At 42.3% G+C, this 24,507-nt stretch overlaps 1 protein-coding gene and 1 pseudogene across 1 annotated transcript; both read right to left on the bottom strand.

The window, feature by feature from the left end:
- Window positions 1–2,791: 2,791 nt before the first annotated feature.
- LOC120566444 lies at window positions 2,792–8,188 on the bottom strand (annotated as a pseudogene).
- A 4,192-nt stretch (window positions 8,189–12,380) lies between these two features.
- Window positions 12,381–17,476, bottom strand: LOC120566750 (E3 ubiquitin/ISG15 ligase TRIM25-like). Its single transcript, XM_039813377.1, has 2 exons — window positions 17,288–17,476; window positions 12,381–13,845 (listed from the first exon to the last, which is right to left on the bottom strand). The coding sequence occupies exon 2, from the start codon at window positions 13,841–13,843 to the stop codon at window positions 12,728–12,730; it is 1,116 nt and encodes a 371-aa protein (XP_039669311.1). The 5' UTR covers window positions 13,844–13,845; window positions 17,288–17,476; the 3' UTR covers window positions 12,381–12,727.
- Between the last annotated feature and the right edge of the window lie 7,031 nt (window positions 17,477–24,507).

The following is a 24,507-nucleotide window of genomic DNA, read 5'->3' as shown; positions in this document are numbered from 1 at the left end:
GCTGACTATCATCTTTTCTGCCTTGGCGAGCCTGCTTCATGTGTCTGTTCATCATCCAAGTCCCCATTTTATTTGCTGTCATTGGCGAACAGCGGCCGCACTTAATGCACTCAACAAAGCCGACACATATGTTGTCACTGCCCACGACTTGTTTAAAATGGCTCCATACCTCCGACTTTCCTCCAAACTTGCTCAAAGGTAATTCTCCCGTTTTTCTTTTTTTCTTTACATCCTCAAGCTCCATGTTGCACTTAAGCTCCACAATACAGCCCGCAGCCCCGGTGTGATGCGTGCGAGAGGAGGAGACTCCGCGCATGACACATGTTGCATTTTGTAACTGTAGTCCAACTTGTGTAACTTTTTGGACACATTTGTTACATTGGCCTAAATAGATAATAGTTGGATTATGGCATAGCTTTCTCCCCACCCAATTAGGCTAAAGTAATGATTAAAAAAAACACTGTTTGATCAAGGGTCCGGCCCGGCCCGGCCCGAGGATAGTGGCGGAAAATAACGGCCCGGCCCGGCCCAGCCCGAAGTTGGGCCGGGCTCGGGTCGTGGTCGGGCTCGGGCAGAGAATCTAAACTCTATTTTCTGTTCAGTGTTTGGTGCTCAAGTCACTGCTTACTCAGGCCTTGTGTTCAACAACTGCTTTATTTTACGGTTTTGAACTGTACAATCACATATTTACAGATATCTTTGACTCAAAAACCATATTACAGTATAAAAGAATGGCCAAAGTGTACAGTAATTATCCAAAACACTTTTCACACTGTGACAGTTTGTCTAAATCCGTTTTGTTTTGTTCTTTTCTAAATGGGGTGCCAGCCAGGTCTCTCTCCTGACATCTAAGATAAGATGGTTCAAGGTTTAGGTCAGTTGTATTTTGTATGTTTAGTTTTGGGATCTAGATCAAACCACACAAGCACATATAAAATGTACACCCTATACACATTAAATACGAAAACATAAACCAACAATACACACAATGCACATTCCAAGGTTCAAATCAAAGATCATATAATTAACACAAAGGTAAGCCAAGCACAAGAAAGAAGTGTATCGTCCAAATGTCCAAAAATAGAAATCCAAAATAGAGCAATCCACAAAAGAAAATCCAACAAAAAGAAATCCGCCTCAGGTTTTCTTTAGTACTTAGTTCAGTTTTAGAGCACAACAAGTAATTGGTCAGTTCCAATACAGTCTTGAAGTCTGCTCGTGGTGCACAGCAATAAACACAAATAAAGACACTTTCAAGGTAAAGTAAAAAGGTTTGTTGACTTACAACGTTTATACCAGTCAGCAGGGCTGGACTGGGACAAAAAATCGACCCTGGCATTTTTGGCCCAGGCGGCCCACAACCACCGTGATTGGTCAGACACATTCCCTGCAGACAGTCCTCTTAAAATATGCGTGCATTCTATCATATGAGTTGCCTAGTGTTCAGCGTTCATGTGATAGTTTTGGATCCTTCAAGATGTATCTGTTGATCTTAAACTTAAATAATGAATTCATTAGAGTTATGATTTGTATATTTATGGTATTTTTTATTTTTTATTATTGATATTTGATATTGTATTGCCATTATTGTTATTATTACTATTTTGCTTAATATTGGCTTAGCAACTTTAAATTTAATTTTAACTATTGTAAGATTCATATTTTGTCGCTTTGGACAAAAGTGTCTGCTAAATACAATAACCATAACCCTTCCCAAAAGCTAGAATAAAGCTGAGAGTAGTATATGCCCAGGAAAAGAGCACCAATACAAGAGAAGCTAATTAAGCCATTCAAGGAACACTGATGCTTGTATCAACACTAATTTTAGAGATCACACAGACTTTTCAGCTAGCCAACAGGCTAACCGCTAGCATTTTCAATGTAAGCTTAAGCTGTTAGGTTACCTGACAGCCACCAACTTTAATGTTACAGCCAAACTGATTGTTGTCGTTATGACGTGACACGCGCGCGCGTACACACACACACACACACACACACACACACACACACACACACACACACACACACACACACACACACACACACACACAGAGCCTCCCTCCCTTCCTGGCAGTTAATTTTCCTACTCCTACCACATCGTCATCTACCTCTCTTCCACTTTCCTCCTATGCTGTCATGGTCCTCGCTTCTCCTGTCATGAAGCGGTCTGCCTCTGTATAGCCAGCCACCCCCCTGCCCCTTGACCCTAATTGTATTCCTGCACCTCCCTCCATTCGTATAATAGCTAACAGCATAACTAACAGTAGCCGGAGGGTGGCCATAGTGATAAATTTTGATCAATAAAAAGAAAAATCTAATGAATGTAAAATGTCAGTGGCAACAAGTTAAATTAAATTATAATTCAACTAGTGTATGCTATGTACACTGCCCCTACACTACTCAATCCCGCAACCAGAAGTTTTTCTCTCAAACACGGCCAATTTAGGGGCTACTCACATTAATTTTAAAGTTGTCAACACAAGATAAAAATCATTAATTTTATACCTGGTACGACACATACTGTGTTCTGTGGACACTATGGGATGTAATAGGCCTTACTCTTAAATGAAGCTTCATGACACAATGAAATATTCAGCAATATGTTTTCTGTGGCTGCACATCAAATACAAATAAATGTATCTAATTACATAAACACATTAATTGAATGCATCATGACACACTTTATGTGGATGATATTTATTTAAACCTCTGTTAAACCCACAGACATTTATTTTAACTTCCAGAAGAAATCAGTTTCTAAAGACACCAAATATGTCAAGATGAAGTTTGACTTAAGCATATGATAATACATGGAATAAAGTGTAAATCAATCACCATAGGAAACAGATTCTGTAGAAAATAAGATGTAAAATATATGAATATGTACATTTGTTCCCTTGATAAAAAAATAAATCAATACCTGAAAATAGGTCAGTGATTAGTTTAGTCTGACAGGAGAGATGATCAGAGGGGCAGAGTTTTTACCATCGTCATTACTACTGGGACTGAAGTATGGGAAGAGTTTCTCAGTGAAGGAGCAGCCAGTAAAGGAGTAGATAAGAGCTGCAGCATCTACGTCATAAAAGGAGACCAGACCCTCCTCATAATCCACAAACACCCCCACCTTCTGAGGAGAAGACTTCAGAGAGAGAAGGACTGGAGGACCAGCATTAGCTTCGTACTTAATCCCATTCCTCAACCATATAGTCCAGAAACCTTTTTGAGGGCTGAGTATGATGATTCCGTTCCTGTCAATTGAATCTCTGGCCACTCCTAAATCCCAATCAGTCTTTCCTTTAACTTGAACCTCAAAGTAAAATCTGCCTGAAGAGAAACTCTGCTTTCCTAAAACACAAGAATCGTTAGAAAATCTCTTTCGGTGGTCTGGCAGATTCTTCCACACATCACCGTGATTCACTTTTTTCCCATCATCAGACAGGATGAGATAGGGATATGCTGTATCAGGATCAAGAGTCACATCCACTGTATACTGCTGGACCCTCTTCAGCTCGGACTCAGCGAGCCGCTTCTTCATCTGTTTACTGAGTGTCTCCTCCAGCTGAACCATAGCTTTCACCACAGCCCCCTCATATAATGGACGAACGCTGACTTCTGTCCAGTCCTTGGTGGGTGGAGGTTGTTGGATGTTTAGGGACTGGACACTCTGGAGAAAATGGAGGTGGTTTTCAGAGCGTAAGACCTGCTCCACCTCAGTGCTTCTCTTCATCATCTCAGAGATTTCCTTTTCCAGCTCGTTGATGAAAGTTTCGGCCTGTTTTTCTGTTGTTTTCTGCTTCTCTTTGATCGTGTTGATGAGCTCATTCAGGCCTCTCTCAACAGACTCCTTCAGAGCAGTGAAGACCTGAACACCTTCTGCTATCTCTCTTTCTGCATCTTCCTCACTAAGGTCGACTGAGTGTTTGATCTCCTGAATCTTCAGTCGTCTCTCCTGGATCATCTGCTGAATTTCAGCCCCTGTCTTCCACAGCTCAGCCTTCTTTCCTTCATATCCATCTTTCAGAGGAACAACATCATGCATTTTGTGGTCTATACCAGGGCAGAACGTGCAGACACGTCAGGTCGGTCTTACAGAACAGCTCCTGAGGTTTATCGTGCTTCGTACACATCCTGCCTTCCAGGTTCTCCACAGGGTCGATCAGATGATGTCTTTTCAGACGTGGAGCTGTCAGATGAGGCTCCAGGTGAGTCTCACAGTAGGAGACCAGACACACCAGGCAGGACTTCAGGGCCTTCAGTTTGGTTCCAATGCAGACATCACAGGGAACTTCTCCTGGTTTGGACACTTCTTCAGATGGCACATTGCTGGCAGCAGCCGTAACTACATGCAGTATGAAAGAAAAAAATGTAATAAAAAGAACATTTTTATTATTTTTATTTTTATTTTATTATGTGTAGTTTATCCTTTGGACACTTGGATAGGCGCACTGACCACTGCATTGGTTTAAAGTTGTTATTGCGTTTGTACCAGGGGTTTAGTGGGACCTGGCAGGTGGGGGAACCCTAACATCTTGGTAACAGCTAGTTCACCTACACATCATGTATAACAACACAGTCTCACAGCAGTTCTTTAAAGGGTCACGTTATTTTTTATCTATTGATTCATGTTCACAGGGACATTTTTCTCTTTTTTTTCGTGGTACCCAGCACAACATGGTTTATACGGAGATTAACGGGGAAAGCAAACGTCACACCCCGGGGGAGGACGCCTCATACCTCGGGACACGGATGCGGTGGATGCTCGACAATAACGGGACGGTTAATGGGGAAACAAAACGCCCGGCCTCCGGGGTGAATAATGTGACCATTTCACAATCTGCTGTGAGACTGGGTTGGGTATAACCGGCGACAGCTCAAGTGAGAAGGATATATTATTATTTTTTACATCTTTAGGGACTGGGACTTTTGTATTTTTTAAGAGGGACACATCTACATCTAAGTATTATCAACACGTTACCGTGTCGATAACAAGCCTATTTGTAACCGGTAGGCTACCGGCAACATGATATTCACCTGTTTAACTGACAGATAGTACGTGACTGTCCTGCTTTTATTACAGTGTGAACTCACCACAGACACTTACCTTGTTCATGGACTCACAGCGGTGTGCTGGAATGGATATTTGGCGTTATTTTAAACGGATGGGAAACACCGATTGTATGAAACTGGCAATAATCCAAGGTGCCGGAACGTCATTCCGGATCGTTCCGACCCATTTTAACCCCTGGTTTGTACCCATTTTATTTCAAACACATTTATATGTATACAAACAAAACTGTTAAAGAAAAATTCAGGAGCAGTACAACTCCTTTCCCATTCGGGAAGGAGGTTCGGGGAGACTTTGATTACTTGCACAGAAGTATTTAATGACTTCTCAATTGAGGAGAATTTAGGATTACACATTACAGTGTTATTGCCATCCCAACATTCGGAAGTTCCTGTCTTCCTGAAGGTTTATTTAAACTCATGCTGGAGACATTAGGTTTAGCTGAACTTTATAAAAACCTGAAAGATGGGTGCCTAAAACAGACTGACAGAATGTGTTATGTGTTGACTTCCTCCGTGACCTTGGCAGTCTTATCATACAGGTGTTACTGTTAGACACAGAGCTGAAGTACTTGTCCACCTGGAAAGGTTATGAGGTTATATTGGCCACTAACCTGAATGAGACCTGGGTACCACTAACTCAACTTACAGAGTTTGAGCTTGAAATTCCACTACAGTAATATTACAACAAACAGAGACTACACGGACATAAATGTTAATGGTTTTTTTTAAACTATAAAATAGTTTTTTTTATCTGTTTACAATCTTGTTCCCTTACAAGTATTTTGTTTCTCATGTCCACCCACTCTTTCTTCCTGAAAATACAAATTAAAAAGGGAGACTGACCTTCTGGTCCTGAGCTGGTGTCTGGCAGTCTCTGCACCAGATCATTCCTGTTGATCATCTCTAAAACCTTCTTGGTCACCTTCAGAGCTCCTTGAAGTTTATAGGTTTTCACCATCACATCCACCGTGTCCTGCCTTTCTGCAATCTCCAACATGGACACTTTGATGCTTTGGTAGCCTTTCAGGATGTCTTGCTGCAGACACCATTTGAATTTCTTAAATTCCTCTTGTTTTAAATCCTCCAAAGTGTTAAAAAGGTCCACTGCCGTCATCGTGGCTTCCTGCTAAAATCAGAAAGTTTTGTCAAACTGAAAGAAAACTGAAACACAAATGTAATGCAGAAGCTCTCATTGGCCAACACAGGAGCTGTGTTGATCTGATTCATGTGTAGTTTAGTCAGTTAGAGCTCCTGCTGCTGCTCTGTGGGCTGGACCTAATGTCATTTTGAAGTGGCTCATTGACGTGATACCAGGGCTCGAGCTTCAGGACCTCCCGTCGTCCCGGGGCCAATAATAAAAGGGTCGGGTACGATGAAAATGAATTTTGGACGGATTTGGGCAGTTGAAAAAATAGAGAGTATTTGAAAGAAAAACTGCAAATGTTACAATGAACGGCGAGGTCACCCCGAGTATTGACTGTCAGAGTGATGTAACAACAGTGTCCCGTGGTGGGATACTGCTGCGTTTTTTAACATAATAGCAAGGAAACAAACTGCAGGAAAACGCAAAGCAGAGCCAGACCCTGATCCGCTAGACTCTGACCTCACGGCAGCTGCTGCTGCAACGGGGAGTCGGTAATTTTGCTAGCCACGTTATTGGTCGTTAACGTTGCTCTTAACGTTAAGTTACAGTTAACGCTATACGTTATAACGTTATGTTAAAAGTAAAAGCTCTGCAACAACTCTTCTGTATTGCTGACTGTCTGAACTGAGCAACCATCTCAGAGATTAAAGTGTTGACTCTCAAATCAGGTCTGGTGGTAAAGGCCTATTTACATAAGGGACACTGGCACCGGTCATTAATATTCCAGTGATTGGTGATGCAGTTCTTGCAGAAGTTGTGACCTCATGGTATGGTGACATGATCAGTGAACACATCCTGACAGATGGAGCACAGAAAATGATCTTCAGATGACAGATAATTAGCAGAAAAAAATTATATTCAAATTACAGTTTTAATTTAAGCTGCAGTGAACAGGCCCTCGCACACTTCTGCATGTCGGGGGTACTGATGGGCTGCTGGTCATCGTCGCTGTGCATTTCTGGGATAATCAAACACTGTACCCATGAGTTAAGGTCTTTACACACTGGGAAAGTTTTTTTCGTGCTATTAATAATCAGTATTTTTTTTATAACTGTTGTTTTCGTCATGAATACTTTCATGCAACTCGAATGGAATGGAACATGGTCAGTTTTTCTGAGTTTACACTGCGAATATAAGCATCATAACCAATCATGTTGTGTCGTTTATTTATGAGGATCATATTAGAACAACACAGAGGCTGCTGTCCAAATGTTGCTTTCAACTTTGACAAAGGCGGCGTTTACCAGAGACACTTTCTGTTCTTACCTTTCAGAATAAGAGCTCTTGACATTTGCTACACTGTTTATCAGAGGGAATTACATTTACTCAGAGTATTTAGCTAAAAAGAAACTCATTAAAATAGCTTGCAGTAGCTTAGGCTGTGGTCGGACAGCAGAGGGGGAGGCGGGTCTGTAGTCTGCAGAGCTAACCCTTGTCACTCCACTCAGCAGCTGGGGAAACAAGACAGGAGACCTCGGGTGGTCTGGTGGAGCTCAAACTGCAGACTCTAGCTTCTGTATATGCACTTGATCTGGCACCAATATTCAAATGTTTTTATTAACTGTCGCAAATTTGGAACACTGCTGGTAAGAATGGTCTTGAAGTGGCTGGCTTAGCTCAGTTGGTAGAGCAGGCGCACATATACAGAGGTTTATGCCTTGACGCAGAAGGCTGCATGTCGTCCCCTTTCATATGTAGCTGTCATAGCCATTATAGGTGGAAATGCCAAAAAAAGAATCATCCTTAATGCTGTAAAAGTGGGCTACTGTATAGAAGGCCTGCAGACAAACAGCCATAGTTATATTGTTAGCAATTTCACAAATAATTCAAAGAGTGGAACTTCCTTTGTGAGTAGAGCTGAAGTTTAGTGTTAATCCTGGTTGTTGAAAGTGTAAATCTGATCAGCTGTACTCACCAGTGTTTGGCAGAGACTCTGCTGTGTTGTTGAGAAAGACCTGATGAAGTCAGTTTGACTTTTCTTTCACAGAGAAACAGACTTGTCTCTACTGCAGCGTGGCTGACACTCTGACAAACTTAACTTTCATTTCTGGAGTGGGAAGTTGTATCTATCCTCTTTCCAGAATTGCTCTGCTTCTTACTGCAGCTCTGTGGTTTGTTTCCTCCCTCTCATGTGCACTCTTATTGTGAAATACCAGGGTGTTGTCTGGTTGATATGGAGCAATGGTCATGCTATAACTAACAACTTATTATGTGTGTTGAAACGTTAGACTTAGACTGGTATTAAACGCTGGTAAAACTAAAGTGATGCAGTTCACAAAGTCTCGGACTGTACCCGCATCAACCACTCTAGCTATTTCCACACTAGATGGGAAGTGCGTTGAAAATGTTTCATCTTATAAATATCTTGGTTTGTGGATTGATGAAAAGCTAACCTTCAAGGTTCATATTGAAAAATTAGTGAGAAAACTGAAAGTGAAGCTTGGTTTTTATTTTAGGAATAAATCCTGTTTTACTACCCAAGCTAGGAAGAAATTGATCAGTGCCACTTTCCTACCAGTCTTAGACTATGGGGATGTTATTTACATGCATGCTGCCTCTACCACGCTGCACACACTTGACACAGTCTACCATGGTGCATTACGTTTCATTACTAATGCCAAGTCACGCACTCATCACTGTCGTCTTTATGAGGAAACTGGTTTTAGCTCTTTAGGTCTGCGTAGATGGTTCCACTGGCACTTTTTTTATTTTAAAGCAATTAATGGTACTTTTACCCAGTTATCTTACTAGTTTGTTGACCAGGAATCATCATCTTTACAATCTCCGCTCCGCTAACATTTTGGTTCTAAATATTCCACGTGTAACAACAGAATTTGGCAAGACTGCTTTTAGTTATGCTGCTCCTTGGTGTTGGAATTTACTCCAAAATGTTATGAAGCTTTCTGATCTCATCCCACTTAAACATTTTAAACAATTACTTAAACAATCGAAATTTGAACAATGCACATGTTTTCAATAAGCCTTTTTATGTTATTTTAAATTGTTTTACATGTACTGTAAATCAGTTTTGTTTGCTGTGTCTGTTTTTGTGATTCTGTGTAACTTGTGTACTGTTGCTCCAGGGCTGCCTTGTAAAAGAGATTTGACTATCTCAATGGGACATCACCTGGTAAAATAAAGGATAAATAAAAATAAAATAAAAAATAAAACGTTAATGTGCCTCAGCTTTATATTAACCAGAATAATTTAGTTTATAGTTTATTGGACACAAAGAGAGAGACGTCACACATATCTGCAACGTTGCATCAAATCGTACAACAAATATAATATGTATCATCAACAAGACAATCAGAATATCAAGAAATAAAATATATACTTACACATTAACTATAGGTCTTTTCACACATTGAATATTCAACATTGGGGAGTTAAAAATATCATCAAAGATAAAGACACTTACTTCCTGTTTGCTCTAATGTTGTATGTAAAGTGTTTTGCTGGATTCTTTCATTCATCCACACAGTTTGCATGAATAAAGATAGAAAATAAAGGTTTTTCAGCAATGTAGTATTTTAAATTGTAATAGAAGTGATATCATGTAATGTGTAAAATGACAATGTTTTAGATAAGTTACTATAGTTCTGACCTATTTCTGTTATTTAGTCTACCCTGATTGATATTAGTTTGATTTACTGTGGTATGTTGTATTAGACGTCATTAGTTTTAGAAGGTGTACCTGATAAACTGGCAACTGAGTTTATTTCTCAAAAGAGGAACCCAACATGTGAGTTAATTCTACTTCTACCAGTTCACCAGATTTCTTTGTTTCAGTGATTTTTCAGAAATTAACTTCTGTGTTAAAACAAGACGAGAATCAAGAAAATGAGACTTCCAGAAAGTTGTTAAAACAAGTTGATTTTCTCTTCATAAACTGGTGAAGATGGGGGAGATGGTGTCTCCTCCTGAAGGAAAACATATGCGAGGTTGTTGGTTATGTCCTCGTCCATCATGAGTGATTATTCTGTACATGACCGACAGTGTGTCCTCCTTTTTCCATTGGAAGGCTGTCAGCTCTCAAGAAATGTTCAGAGTTTAAATTAATACCCTGCACTAATCAATTATTGTTGTCAGCAACATTGGTGGTCAGTATTGAAATGTGGCTTTAAACAGTAATGTCAACTTACAACATAGAAAACTAAAGTTATTGTTATCAGATGTCACCATCACAGAACAACTATAGTTAGTTATATTTTATTTCTGTGTCATGGCAAACCTTTTGACCCATCCCACATTATTACAAGACACCACAAACTTATTTAACAAACATCTTCCGGTTGCATATACAAATAATTTGGAGAAATACATGAATAAAAATATATACATACACACACACACACACACACACACACACACACACAGTATATACAAACAACAAATCCTCATCTACAGATCATCTCGATAAAGAGCTTTTTTCTTCTACCAGGCTTTCTCAAGATTACTGGCTACTTTATATGTTTCTCATGTGAACAGTCATCTCAGTCTTTGAGCATCATCCATATTTACCTATATCAATCACTTCTTTTATCATACGAAACAAAATGTCACACTGTTCATAATAAAATGGACAGTAGAAAAAAGAAATGGAACTCATTTTCTATATCATTCAAACAACACATGGGACAGATCCGTTTTTCCTCTTCTAAACTAACATATCATCCTGTTTCAACAGTTAAAGGTAAAACCCCAGATCTCACTTGAGCACATAGAGATCTTTGCCTTTTTGACAAATTATATACATCATTCTCTGTGCCATATTCCAGTTTTATCATCACAAAATACACAATTTTGGTTTAGCCCATATATTGTCAGCCCACTGTTTTTTGTCTTTAGCAAACAGATTCTTTATACAAACCAATATTCATCTTTTCATTATTATGAAAAAACTCACTAAACCAATAGTTACACAACAATTTGCATATACAGTATCTTCAGACCAAGAACCAAGAATGTGTTTATCCCAGAGAAATATTTTCCTCGTCAACCAACTGTACTTGCATCCATATCTAATAAACGATTCCATAACTGGGCCATACATATCTTCCAACGAGCCTCACATGATTCCCATCCCATGTCTCCCACTATTGGCAATGTTGGAGCAGTTTGGAACATGAGTTGTGACTTGATGAGGTCATAAGGAGCAAGATTCCAGATTGGCCCATCTGAGCTTTCATTTTCTCAAAGGCAGAGCAGGATACCCAGGGCTCGGTTTACACCTATCACCATTTCTAGCCACTGGGGGACCATAGGCAGGCTGGGGGAACTCATATTAATGTTAAAAAACCTCAAAGTGAAATTTTCATGCCATGGGACCTTTAAAGAACAGCAAAAACAAAGCTAACAAAGCTCTGCTTACTGTACATTTCCTCCAGTGCTCAAGTCACTGCTTACTCAGGCCTTGTGTTCAACAACTACTTTATTTTACAGTTTTTATTCTACAATTACATATTTGCAGATTTCTTTGACTCATAAACCATCTTACAGAATTCATTGAACAAATAAGAAATGGCCAAAGTGACCAGTAATTGTCCAAAACACTTTTCACCATTAACTGTTTATACCAGGTATAACGACACATACTGTGTTCTGTAGACACTATGGGATGTAATAGGCCTTACTCTTAAATGAAGCTTCATGACACAATGAAATATTCAGCAATATGTTTTCTGTGGCTGCACATCAAATACAAATAAACGTGTATCTTATTAAATAATCAACAAATTAATTTGATGCATCATGACACACTTTATATGGACGATATCTATTTAAACCTCTGTTAAACGCACAGACATTTATTATAAGTGAGTTTTTAAAGACACCAAATATGTCAAGATGAAGTTTGATTTAATTTGCAAAGATTTGTTGCAAATTTAACCATATGATAATAAATGGAATAAAGTGTAAATCAATTACCATAGGAAAGAGATTCTGTAGAAAATAAGATGTAAAATATATGAATGTGTACATTTGTTCCCTTTATTGAAAATAAATCAACACCTGAAATGAGATCAGTGATTAGTTTAGTCTGACAGGAGAGATGACCAGAGGGGCAGAGTTTTTACCACCATCATTATTACAGGGACCGAAGTATGGGAAGAGTTTCTCAGTGAAGGAGCAGCCAGTAAAGTAGTAGATAAGAGCTGCAGCATCTACGTCATAAAAGGAGACCAGACCCTCCTCATAATCCACAAACAACCCCAGCTTTTGAGGCTGAGACTTCAAAGAGAGACACACTGGAGGGCCTGCTAGAGCTTTGTACTCCTTTCCATACCATACTTTCCAAACCATATCGTCCAGTACCCATCCTCAGAACTCAATGGGATGTTCTCTTTCCTGTCAATCGACTCTCTGGCCACTCCTAAGTCCCATTTAGTCTTTCCTTTAACTTGAACCTCAAAGCAAAATCTGCCTGAAGAGAACTCTGTTTTCCTAAAACACTAACACAATTACAAAATCTCTCTGGGTTGTCTGGGAGGTTCTTCCTCACTTCACCAAGATTCACTTGTTTAGGATGCGCTGTATCAGGACCCTCGTTAGCTCGGCTTCGAGATACTTCTTCATCTCTTTACTGACTGTCTTCTCTAGCTGATCCACAGCTTTCACCACAGTCCCCTCATATGATGATGGACGGACGCTGACCTCTGTCCAGTCTTTGGTGAGTGGAGGTTGTTGGATGTTTAGGGACTGGACACTCTGGAGAAGATGGAGGTGGTCTTCAGAGCGTAACACCTGCTCCACCTCAGTGCTTCTCTTCATCAGCTCAGAGATTTCCTGTTCCAGCTCTTTGATGAAAGCCTCGGCCTGTTTTTCTGTTGTTTTCTGCTTCTCTGTGATAGTGTTGATGAGCTCATTCAGGCCTCTCTCAACAAACTCCTTCAGAGAAGTGAAGACCTGAACACCTTTTACTATCTCTCTGTCTGCATCTTTCTCACTGACGTCAACTGAGTGTTTGACCTCCTGAATCTTCAGTCGTCTCTTCTGGATCATCTGCTCAATTTCAGCTCCTATCTTCCCCAGCTCTACCGTCTTTTCTTCATATCCTTCTTTCAGAGGAACAACATCGTGCATCTTGTGCTCTAAAACAGTACAGAGCATGCAGACACATGTCTGGTCGGTCTTACAGAACAGCTCCAGAGGTTTATCATGCTTCGTACACATTCTACCTTCCAGGTTCTCCACAGGGTCGATCAGCTGATGTCTTTTCAGGCCTGACATTGTCAGATGAGGCTCCAAGTGAGTCACACAGTAGGAGACCATACACACCAGGCACGACTTCAGGGCCTTCAGTTTGGTTCCAGTGCAGACGTCACAGGGAACTTTTCCTGGTTTAAACACTTGTTGCTTTGAGCTGCTGCTGCTGGCTTTCTGTTGAGCTGACCGTCTGAACTGAGCAACCATCTCAGAGAACAAAGTGTTGACCCTCAAATCAGGTCTTGTGATAAAACCCTCCTTACACATGGGACAAAGGCACCTGCTACTAGTATCCCAGTGTTCAGTGATGCAGTTTTTGCAGAAGTTGTGACCACATGGTATGGTGACAGGATCAGTGAACACATCCAGACAGATGGAGCACAGAAACTGATCTTCAGATTGCAGATAGTTTGCAGCAGCCATATCTACACATAGTGTGAAAGAAAAGAAAAACATTTTATTGAAATTACAGTTTTAATTAAAGCAGCAAGCAGTGGTGAATGGGTCCTCGCCCATTAGCATCGGGGAAACTGATGGAACCCTGGTCAACATGGCTGTGCATTTCCGGGATAATCAGACACTGTGCACATGAGTTAGACATTATTTTGCAGACAGTGTGTGTCATTGAAAAATACATATTGTACATTTTGTACCTCTTCCTGTGGCCACAATGTGGCAATAGAGAACATACTCTAATGAAACGTCATGTTGCTGTATACCATGTGTAGATAACACCATGTAAATTTCATGTAAATCGGATGATCTGTGTCACATACAACTGACTTCCTGTTGTCAGTAAGTGGCGCTATGATTATGACTTAATATAGGCATATAGATGTCTTCAGAAATTTAGGGCAGATTGGACAGCGTAAAGTCAATTTACAACAGCTTCCTGTGTTATGTTGAAACATGGAAATTGCCTCATCCCAACCCCTGGTGTGTGTTTAGGAGCGCTATGTATCCCGCTGGCCAAGCCCGACCTCAATCCCTGCAGAACTTTGCAATTTTTGCCATTTCTGACATGTGTTGCAATTTTCAGAAGTTTTTAGGCATCCCAAGTTCCTCAGAAATGTAAAAAATCTCTACAAAAACAATATCTTTTAGTGACAGAGACCATTGATCGCATAATTGTTTGTGTAAAAAGAAACAAGTGTGATGACTGTTATCTTAAGTAAATCATATGATGGTGAAGTTGTTAGGGTTGTGGGTTTCTGATATATTTCCTGTTTTATTTTGTTAACTCTTTCTCTGAGTTTCGATTGATTCCTGTTTCCTTGTTATCTGTTCTGTTTTTCCTGAACTCATCTTTATGAATGTATGTTTGGCTTGGTTTACTTCCTGTATTATTTTGTAGTCTTTGGTTTCATGTGTCTTGGTTTAGCTTTGTTTCCTCTTTGAGTCTGATTTGTCCCTAATATGTTTCACCATTTTGACCCCCTCCCTGCTCATTTGCCCCTGTGTTTAATTTCCTCTGTTCTGTTCAGTCCTTGTCATTAGAGCTTAGATCGGGCCCAAAAAATCAAGCCCGACCCAAGCCGAGCCCGTGCACGTTGTGTCCGAGCCCGGCCCGGCCCGGCCCGACACATTAACTGGAATTATGAGCCTGAGCCCGATTTAAACCCAACACTTTTTTAATACGTTGGCCGTCATAACTGATGCTCTCAACTACAATTCAGAGTTGTTTGAACTGCAGAAATCTGTTCAAAATGATCTTAATGAATAATGCAACAAGGACGAAGCATGTAAACTGTTTGTTTATTCAGAATGGAACGGATCGCAAATGGATCTGAATGAAGAAACGTAAAAAAAGAAAAAAAATCAACGCATTTCTCTGTGAGGGCTTGCCTTGCCCTCAGAGGTAGCCTATGCTTGGAGAAGTAACAAAAGAGGACATTGAAGGCTGACTATCATCTTTTCTGCCATGGCGAGCCTGCTTCATGTGTCTGTTCATCGTCGAAGTCCCTGTTTTATTTGCTGTCATAGGCGAACAGCGTGCCGCACTTAATGCACTCGACAAAGCCGACACATATGTTGTCACTGCCTACGACTTGCTTAAAATGGTTCCATACCTCCGACTTTTCTCCAAACTTTCTCAAAGGTAATTCTCCTGTTTTTCTTTTTTTCTTTACATCCTCAAGCCCCATGTTGCACTTAAGCTAAACAATACAGCCCAGCAGCCCCGGTGATGCATGTGAGAGGAGGAGACTCCGCGCATGACACATGTTGCATTTTGTAACATGTTTTACTAGTCCAACTTGTGTAACTTTTTGGGCACATTTGTTACATAGCTTTCTCCCCACCATACCTGTCAAGTTTTGGATTTGAAAATAAGGGAAATTTTTCCGGCGCCCACCGCAAGCAGTCCCACCACCCCAACCAAGCTCCAGTATCCCTTACATTTTAAGACAGGTGTACAAGAAAGCTAAAATCACCACTTGATGCAGAATGCTGAAAACATTTACAATTTAAAACATTGCTTGTCTTTACATTTTATTTTCATTCCACACATTCTTTTCATTTCATATTGCTTTTCTTTTACAGTTTTTCTTTTCATTTCACATAACTTTTCTTTACTCTTTTAGTGAGTTATTGTATAAATTTGTTGCAGACTTTGCATTCTTGGTGTGTATTTGTGTATTTGTGGGCTGGGCCAGAGTGGTTTACAGAGTGGTTTACATGAGAGTAGAGCGCAAACAGTTCTGTTGTCTAACGTCATCCTATTCTCTATAACAATCTTTCGTACCATGCTAAACACCCTTTCTCAACTTGCATTGCTATGGGGAATGCATAGTAAAGCCTTCATAAGTTTTGGCAGCGCACCGTCTCTGTCGAAGCGTCCATCATCCGTCTCTCATCATCTGACCTCACACACTAAACTCGCGACAACTGCCACCTACAGTACCTGTAGTAGGCTACTGCAGGTGGCAGTTATCGCGAGGCTAGTGACAGAGCTCAGATTGGGAATGTTTTTTTTTTTTTTACTCCGCTCGGACCCGGGGTATTATTTTTTAATAACGCAGGTTAAAATACGGGAGATTTACGGGACTTTCCCGGCCAAAACGGGATACTTGACAGGTATGCTCCCCACCCAATTAGGCTAATAACGTAATGATTGAAAAAAATGAAATTAAAAAAAAACACAAATTCTTGATCAAGGGACCGGCCCGAGGATAGTGGTGGAAAATAACGGCCCGGCCCAGCCCAAAAGTCGGGCCAGGCTCGGGCTCGGGCAGAGAATCTAAACTCTACTTGTCATATCATCATTGTTGTCGAGTGTACCTGCTTGTTCCTGTTTTCTACTTGTCCCTTTGGTTTGGACCTTTTGATGCCATAGTGGAGTCCAGTTACTACTTTTGGAAATTTTACCTTATTTGGATTGTTAAAGACTCACGTAAGCCTGCATTGTTTTCTGTTATAATGAATTCAACACCTGCATCTGCCCTATCGTGTCGTGCACTTTGGGTCCAGAATCCTTTTCCTGCCTCAGCACTCGGCCAGCCCTGACAGAAGTGTTTTAACTTGCAACAAGCCCATTAAAGTTGGCCGGACAAGCTGAAGCGCTACTCTGATAAAACAGCACAGGATATGTCCACATCCTGTTGTGTAGACCAGTTTTTATTAAAGAACAGCACTGCTAACAAAGCTCTGCTTACTGTACTGTATTTCCTCCAGCTGCTTCACATTAAAAGCCTTCCACTGGTTCTCTGGTGGAAAGCTTTTATTGTGAAACAGCCAGAGGAAATGGAGAAAGTAATGTGTAGGTAACTAAAAGAGTAACTAAAAGAGTGGAACTTCCTTTGTGAGTAGAGCTGAAGTTTAGTGTTAATCCTGGTTGTTGAAAGTGTAAATCTGACCAGCTGTACTCACCAGTGTTTGGCAGAGACTCTGCTGTGTTGTTGAGAAAGACCTGACAAAGTCAGTTTGAGTTTTCTTTCAGAGAGAAACAGAGACTTGTCTCCACTGCAGCGTGGCTGACACTCATGTTACATTTCTGGAGTGTGACGTTGTATCTGTCCTCTTTCCAGTGTTGTTCCTCCTCTTACTGCAGCTCTGTGGTTTGTTTCCACCCTCTCATGTACACTCTTATTGTGAAATACCAGGGTGTTGTCTGGTTGATATGGAGCAATGGTCATGCTATAACTAACGATTTATTATGTGCATGGGCATAAATCTGATCTAACAGTAGGGGGGGGCAATAAACAGAACATTTCTGAAGAGCAATTGTTGAAGGGGACACAAATAATACAGCCACAATTATACTGGTAGAGGACATGTGTCCACAGAGGAAAGCCTTAATACTATCATTAGTGTAGCATGGAGGCTGTACCATTATCCTTCTTTTCAGTGTTTGTCTTGATTCAATGAAAAAGCTGACTAAATTGACCAAAATATTGTTCTTTAAAACCATGTTTACAATCAAGCCACAAAAATACCTTAAAACATAATGACTTATTTTGAAAAAGTGTCCCCATATAAAAGAAATACAATGATTTGTACACTTGTTAAATTAGCTGATCATAATGTAAATTAGTGAGCCACTGGTAAAGCTCATCTGTTCACCCTGACAGCCACATGAGCCACACTTTCTGCAGCAAACTTACTGATCTGACACTTAACATCATATTGAACAAAACACAACTGTAGATCTTCAATATACAGTCTAGCTATGATAATAACCCAGTTCACACACATAACATTAGGCTTATCGCTGTGGTAATGTGAGTTGTAGTGGTGGGTGCATTTCTATCCAACAAGCTATTAAACAAGCTAGGTAACGTTACATTATATTACACTAACATAGCAAACTTTTTGTCATGACTAATTCATTAATTACTCAGCATAATTTCTAATTGAGAAAAGAATAACGTCATCCAATGTTTAATGTGAATAAAACATCCTTGAACCGCCTACTTACTACATTCCTGTCACTACCGATGTGACTGTGAGTCGAGTGCAGATCTGATTCCTAACATACAGCAGGCAGTGGACCAAACCACTGTGAGGCAAAGGAGGGGGAACTCAAAATGTTTCTAAACTTAAAAAGCATTTTTTGGGGTTTGTATTGTTTTTCTACTTACACAGATATTTTAAGTATACATCTTTATGTTATTTACAATACATAGCATAGTTTTGTAGGGATGACAACCCTTAGATGGGGGGGGGGTCCTGACCCCCCTGGGATTTACGCCCTTGATTATGTGTGTTAAAACGTTAATGTGCCTCAGCTTTATTTTAACCAGAGGAGTTTAGTGTATAGTTTATTCGACACGAAGAGAGAGACCGCACACATATCTGCAACGTTGCATCAAATGGTACAACAAAAATAATATTTAGCATCAACAAGACAAACAGAATAGTAAGAAATACAATATATACTTACACATTAACTTTAGGTCTTTTCAGACATTGAATATTCAACATTGGGGAGTTAAAAATATCATCAAAGATAAAGAGAGTTACTTCCTGTTTGCTCTCATGTTGTATGTAAATTGTTTGGCTGGATTCATTCATTCATCCACACAGTTTACATGAATAAAGATTGAAAATAAAGTTTTTTTTTAAACATCTGCCTCTGTAGCAGCAATATAGTATTTTATATTGTAATAGAAGTGATATCATGTAATATGTAAAATAAGAATGTTTTAGATAAGTTACTATAGTTCTGACTTATTTCTGTTATTTAGTCTACCCTCATTGATATTAGTTTGATTTACTGTAATATGTTGTATTAGACTGCATTAGTTTGTAGGGTGCCATCACTCAATTGAGCATCCCACGGAGTCTCATCGGTGCCTCAAGTATGAATAATTTAGGGATATTAACATCTAGTCCTACACAACAGACCTGATCATCTGGTGAACCAGTGACTGCTGTGAAAGGGCAGCTGACAACAAGGGAAAGTCTTTATGACAGCATGGAAAGACAGCTGGCATGAGGGAATAGACCTCAACGGGGCTGCCATGGGCTAGCTACCCGTGGCGGCGGGATCCAGCACGAGAGGTGTATGGGTCCCACCCACAAAGTACTACGAAAAGTCATAAGAAGAAAATACCCCTTGAGCCAGCGAGAGGCGGCGAAGATGGCTCGTCGGCAGACAACCCGGTACGAACACAGGAATGGAACAGACTACGAGATTGATGATCAGCCTACCTGAGGCTCCGACAGCTACAGCAGGACGTAAGCTCCAGAACTGCATATGTGGCTGGACAAAGGTTACTTCTACCCTAGGCCTGAAAATACATCAGGGCAAGAAAGGATGCCTAAAGAAGGGGCAACAGGGGAAGTCGCATCGACAGCTACTTTCTGAGAAGCAGGTCGAGTCAGTCGCCAGAAGTTCAGCAGCAGGACACACACCACAGTCTGCAGGACATCGACACCCCTGCCCCAGAGGAGGAAGAACAAGGCACAGGGAAGCAACCGAATCCAACCCATCACGTCAAACAGCAGAGAAGAAGATCCGAGGGCGAAGGCCCTTGGTCCGGTGGCCAAAGGCCTGCGACAAAACGCTGTGGAAGGAGGTCAACACTGATCTCTGCAACATACTGGAAGGGATCAGAGGCGCAACCATGAAGAAGTTGGAAAGAATGGGCGATCTTATCTATGCCTATGGGGTGGAACAGTTCGGAGTGGTCGTCGAAAAAAAAAAGCTACTCCGTCAATCCCCACAAAATCGGAAGGCAGATAGAAATAGATCGCCTAGTCAAGGAGAGGAGACAGCTGAAAAAGCAATGGAGGAAGGCCTCAGAGGAAGAGAAGGGTGGCATAAACCTGCTGCAGGAAGAGATTCAGAGCAGGCTTGTAACACTGAGGAGAGCTGAAAACCTTCTGAGGAAGCACAGAAGGAAGGAGCAAACAAGATCACGCTTTTATAAAGATCCCTTCAAATTTGTGAAGAGTCTCTTCGCAAAGGAGAAGAGTGGAAGTCTCTTGGTATCTAAGGCTGACCTGGAAGAACATCTAAAAAATTCCTGCACAGATGATAGACACCAGGAAGAAGTTACGCTCCCTCCTGACATGCCACCAGCCAATCCACACCAGAGCACAAACTGATATCAGTCTACCCAGATGGAGTGAGTTAGAACAAATCTTGCGTAGAGCAAGGGCGCATCATCTCCAGGTCCTAACGGTGTTCCATACAGGCTCTACAAAAACGCACCTGATGTCCTGCGATTCCTCTGGAGATTGATGAGAGTCGTGTGGCAAAAGAAGGAAATACCAACGTCCTGGCGGAGAGCCGGAGGGATTCTTATCCCCAAGGAAAAGGGCTCATCAGTGATTGGGCAGTTCCGCCAGATCAGCCTTCTAAACGTCGAGGGAAAAATCTTCTTCAGTGTGGTCGCTCACAGATTGGCAGAATACCTGCAAAGAAACAACCTGATTGACACGTCAATTCAGAAAGCAGGCATCTCAGGCTTTTCTGGTTGTGTAGAACACGCTAGTGTCATCTGGCATCAGATCCAGGTCGCCAAAAAGGAGGGAACAGATCTTCACGTGGTATTCCTGGATCTCGCGAACGCTTTTGGTTCAGTGCCTCACACCCTCCTGTGGACAGCCTTTGACTACTTCAGAGTTCCAGCAGCTCTCACAACCCTTGTTAAAGCCTATTTTGAGGATGTCCAACTCTGCGTGACAACAGCAGAGTACACGACAGCATGGCAACACCTGGAGGTGGGAATCATGGCCGGCTGTACCATCTCTCCGTTGGCCTTTACCATGGCCATGGAGGTCATTATCCGGGCCTCGCGATGGACGGTTGGCGGACAGCGAATAAGACCTGGGCTGAGGCTGCCACCGCTCAGAGCCTACATGGACGACCTCACAACTTTAACCACGACCAAGGTTTGCACTGTACGGCTACTAAGAAAGCTACAGGAAAACATTGAACGGGCCCGCATGAAGATCAAGCCGAGCAAGTCCAGAAGCATCTCCATTGTCAAGGGGAAACTGTCAGAGCACCGCTTCCATATTGGCGAGGAACCCATTCCAACGGTCTCCGAGAAGCCTGTGAAGAGCCTAGGTCGGTGGTATGATGCCTCCCTTAAAGACAAAGAGCAAGTAGAGCAGCTCAGGAGGGAAGTAACCAGCGGCCTGGAGAACATCGACAGAACCCTGCTTCCTGGCAAGCTGAAGCTCTGGTGCATGCAGTATGGACTACTCCCACGTCTCCTGTGGCCGCTAACCCTCTATGAAGTCCCGCTCTCAAAGGTGGAAAAGCTGGAGAGACTGGTTAGTTCATATGTAAGGAAGTGGCTTGGCCTTCCCAGGTGCCTCAGCAGCATTGGGCTCTATGGCAAAGGGATGTTACATCTCCCCATTTCCAGCCTGGCAGAGGAGTACAAGTGCGCCAAAGTCAGACTGGAGATGATGCTACTGGATTCGAGTGATCCATTTGTAGCCCAAGCTGCTCCCATCCTGGCTACTGGGAGGAAATGGACTCCATTGGCTGCAACTGAGCAGGCAAAAGCAGCACTCAGACACAGGGACATCGTGGGGCGAGTGCAGGAGGGGAGGAGTGGTTTTGGCCTGGGTGCCAGTACACCAGTGTGGCATAAGGCTTCTCCATTTCAAAGACGCAAGCTTGTGGTCCAGGAGGTACGTCGGGAGGAGGAAGCAAGAAGGTGTGCTCAAGCTGTGGCACAGGTAAAGCAAGGGCAGTGGATGGCATGGAAAGGAGTGGAAAAGAGGAAGATCTCCTGGAGTGAATTGTGGGAGATGGAGGCATTCAGGGCAAGCTTTACCATCAGGGCTGTCTACGATGTCCTGCCTTCTCCTGCAAACCTAAGCCAGTGGTATGCCGAAGACCCCACATGCCCTCTGTGTCCAAGTCTAGCAACACTGAAGCACATCTTAGTGGGATGTAAGACCAGTCTCACCCAAGGCCGTTACACCTGGCGGCACAACCAGGTGTTAAAGTGTCTTGCAGCAGTGCTGGAAAGCCGACGGACAGGTGTGAATGCCCTTCCTCCCCCGTCATCTCAGTGGCAGCCAACAGCATTTGTCCGGGAGGGTGAGAGTAAAGGCAGCCTCACTACCGTAAGACCAGACACTGGGAGGCTGAGCAGAGCACGCGACTGGAAGCTGCTGGCAGACCTGGATAAGAAACTCTGCTTCCCAGCTGAGATTGCAGCTACCAACCTGCGACCAGACCTTGTTCTGTGGTCAGCCTCGTTGAAGCTTGTCTACATCATCGAGCTCACCGTGCCCTGGGAGGGTGCAATGGAGGAGGCCTATGAACGGAAAAGGCTGAGGTACGCAGAACTTGCAGCCGATGCACAACAACAGGGCTGGAATGCGAAGGTACACCCAGTGGAAGTAGGTTGCAGAGGGTTCGTAGCCACCTCAACATCTAGGCTACTCAGGGAGATGGGAGTGCGAGGGAAGGCCCATCGACAGGCAATCAAAGACCTCTCCAAGGCTGCTGAAAAGGGGAGCCAGTGGCTGTGGATGAAAAGAAAGGACTCCGCCTGGGCTTTCAAGTGAGTTGATGGCATCTAGGGAGTGAACCTGGGACGCTGGGACTCACTGCTGAACCCTCTGGAGGTGTCGTGGGCCTATCAGCGAAACACCAAAGAAGGAGGGCGCCCACTTGACAACCCAAAGGGTGCCATCACTCAACTGAGCATCCCACGGAGTCTCATCGGTGCCTCAAGTATGAATAATTTAGGGATATTAACATCTAGTCCTACACAACAGACCTACCTAATAAACTGGCAACTGAGTTTATTTCTCCAAAGAGGAACACAACATGTGAGTTAATTCTACTTCTACCAGTTCACCAGATTTCTTTCTTTCAGTGATTTTTCAGAAATAAACTTCTGTGTTAAAACAAGACGAGAATCAAGAAAATGAGACTTCCAGAAAGTTCTTGAAACCAGTAGATTTTCTCTTTATCAACTGGTGAAGATGGAGGAGATGGTGTCTCCTCCTGAAGGAAAACATATGTGAGGTTGTTGGTTGTGTCCTCGTCCATCATGAGTGATTATTCTGTACTAGACCGACAGTGTGTTCACTCTCATGTATCAGGAGTGGTTGGTGCTTAGCGTGGCAGCAGTACAGTAACGTTGTCTCATCATTCCTTTGTGTTGTGATCCATCTAGTGGTCGTTCTGTGTCACAACACCAGTTAGTGGTCTACACTAGCAGGAAGTCATGGAGACATGCTCGGACATGAGGAAGGCTGTCACCTCTCAAGAAATGTTCAGAGTTTAAATTACAGCCCGGTCTCATGGAAGTTCGTGTAAATGTGACGTTATTTGAATCTATTGATACGTGTTCACGGAGACGTTTTTGTCGTTTTTTACGTGGTGGACAACACGAAAATGTGAAGTAATGTATTTCAATGGGAAGCATATTTCGTGGCCACAGCACGAAATTGTAGGGAGTAATATAAAAAGCCGAAAATCCGCGTAGGGAGGTTGGTCGGGGTGGTGGATGGGTCAAACAACACAGGACTTTCACCCGGGAGAGCGGGGATCGCGTCCCGTTTGCGGCGCTTTGTTTCCCGGGGATGGCGTCCCTGCGTATGGCGTTTTGTCCCGCGTGTTACTGTGGCGCGTCTCCCCCCGGCGTTTAAGGCGCCCTTTCCCCGGCGTTTAAGGCGCCCTTTCCCCGTAAATGTTTTCCTAAACCCAACCTCCGCCATCCCGTTATTGTGGGGCGTCCCCAGCGGGCCGCCTCGGGCCGTCTCGCGGGCGCCTCCCGGCTCATGGAGCGTCCTTTTCGGCCGCCTCCCGGCGGGTCCCCAGCAGGCCACCTCGCATTGTCACCGTGACATTTACACGTAAAAAATAACGTGACATTTACACGTAAAAAACGAGAAAAACGTCTCCGTGAACACGTATCAATAGATTAAGAATAACGTGGATATTGACACGAACTGCCGTGAGACCGGGTTGTAAATTAATACCCTGCACTTATCAATTATTGTTGTTTGACACTTTCAGAGAGATTATACAACATTTGTTGTCAGTATTGAAATGTGGCTTTAAACAATAAGGTCAACTTACAACATAGAAAACTAAATGTATTGTTTTTGTCAGATGTTACCCACAAGAAGAAGCTCTGCAGAACAGCTATAGATGAAAACAG

The sequence above is a fragment of the Perca fluviatilis genome, chromosome 1 (genome assembly GCF_010015445.1).
Source record: "Perca fluviatilis chromosome 1, GENO_Pfluv_1.0, whole genome shotgun sequence".
Classification (NCBI taxonomy): domain Eukaryota; kingdom Metazoa; phylum Chordata; class Actinopteri; order Perciformes; family Percidae; genus Perca; species Perca fluviatilis.
Note: the sequence above shows the minus strand (reverse complement) of the source record. Positions and strands in the feature narration are given on the sequence as shown.

Excerpts from the sequence above, each read along its gene's own strand:
- LOC120566750 (XM_039813377.1), bottom strand. The coding sequence starts at position 13,843 with ATGGCTGCTGCAAACTATCTGCAATCTGAAGATCAGTTTCTGTGCTCC.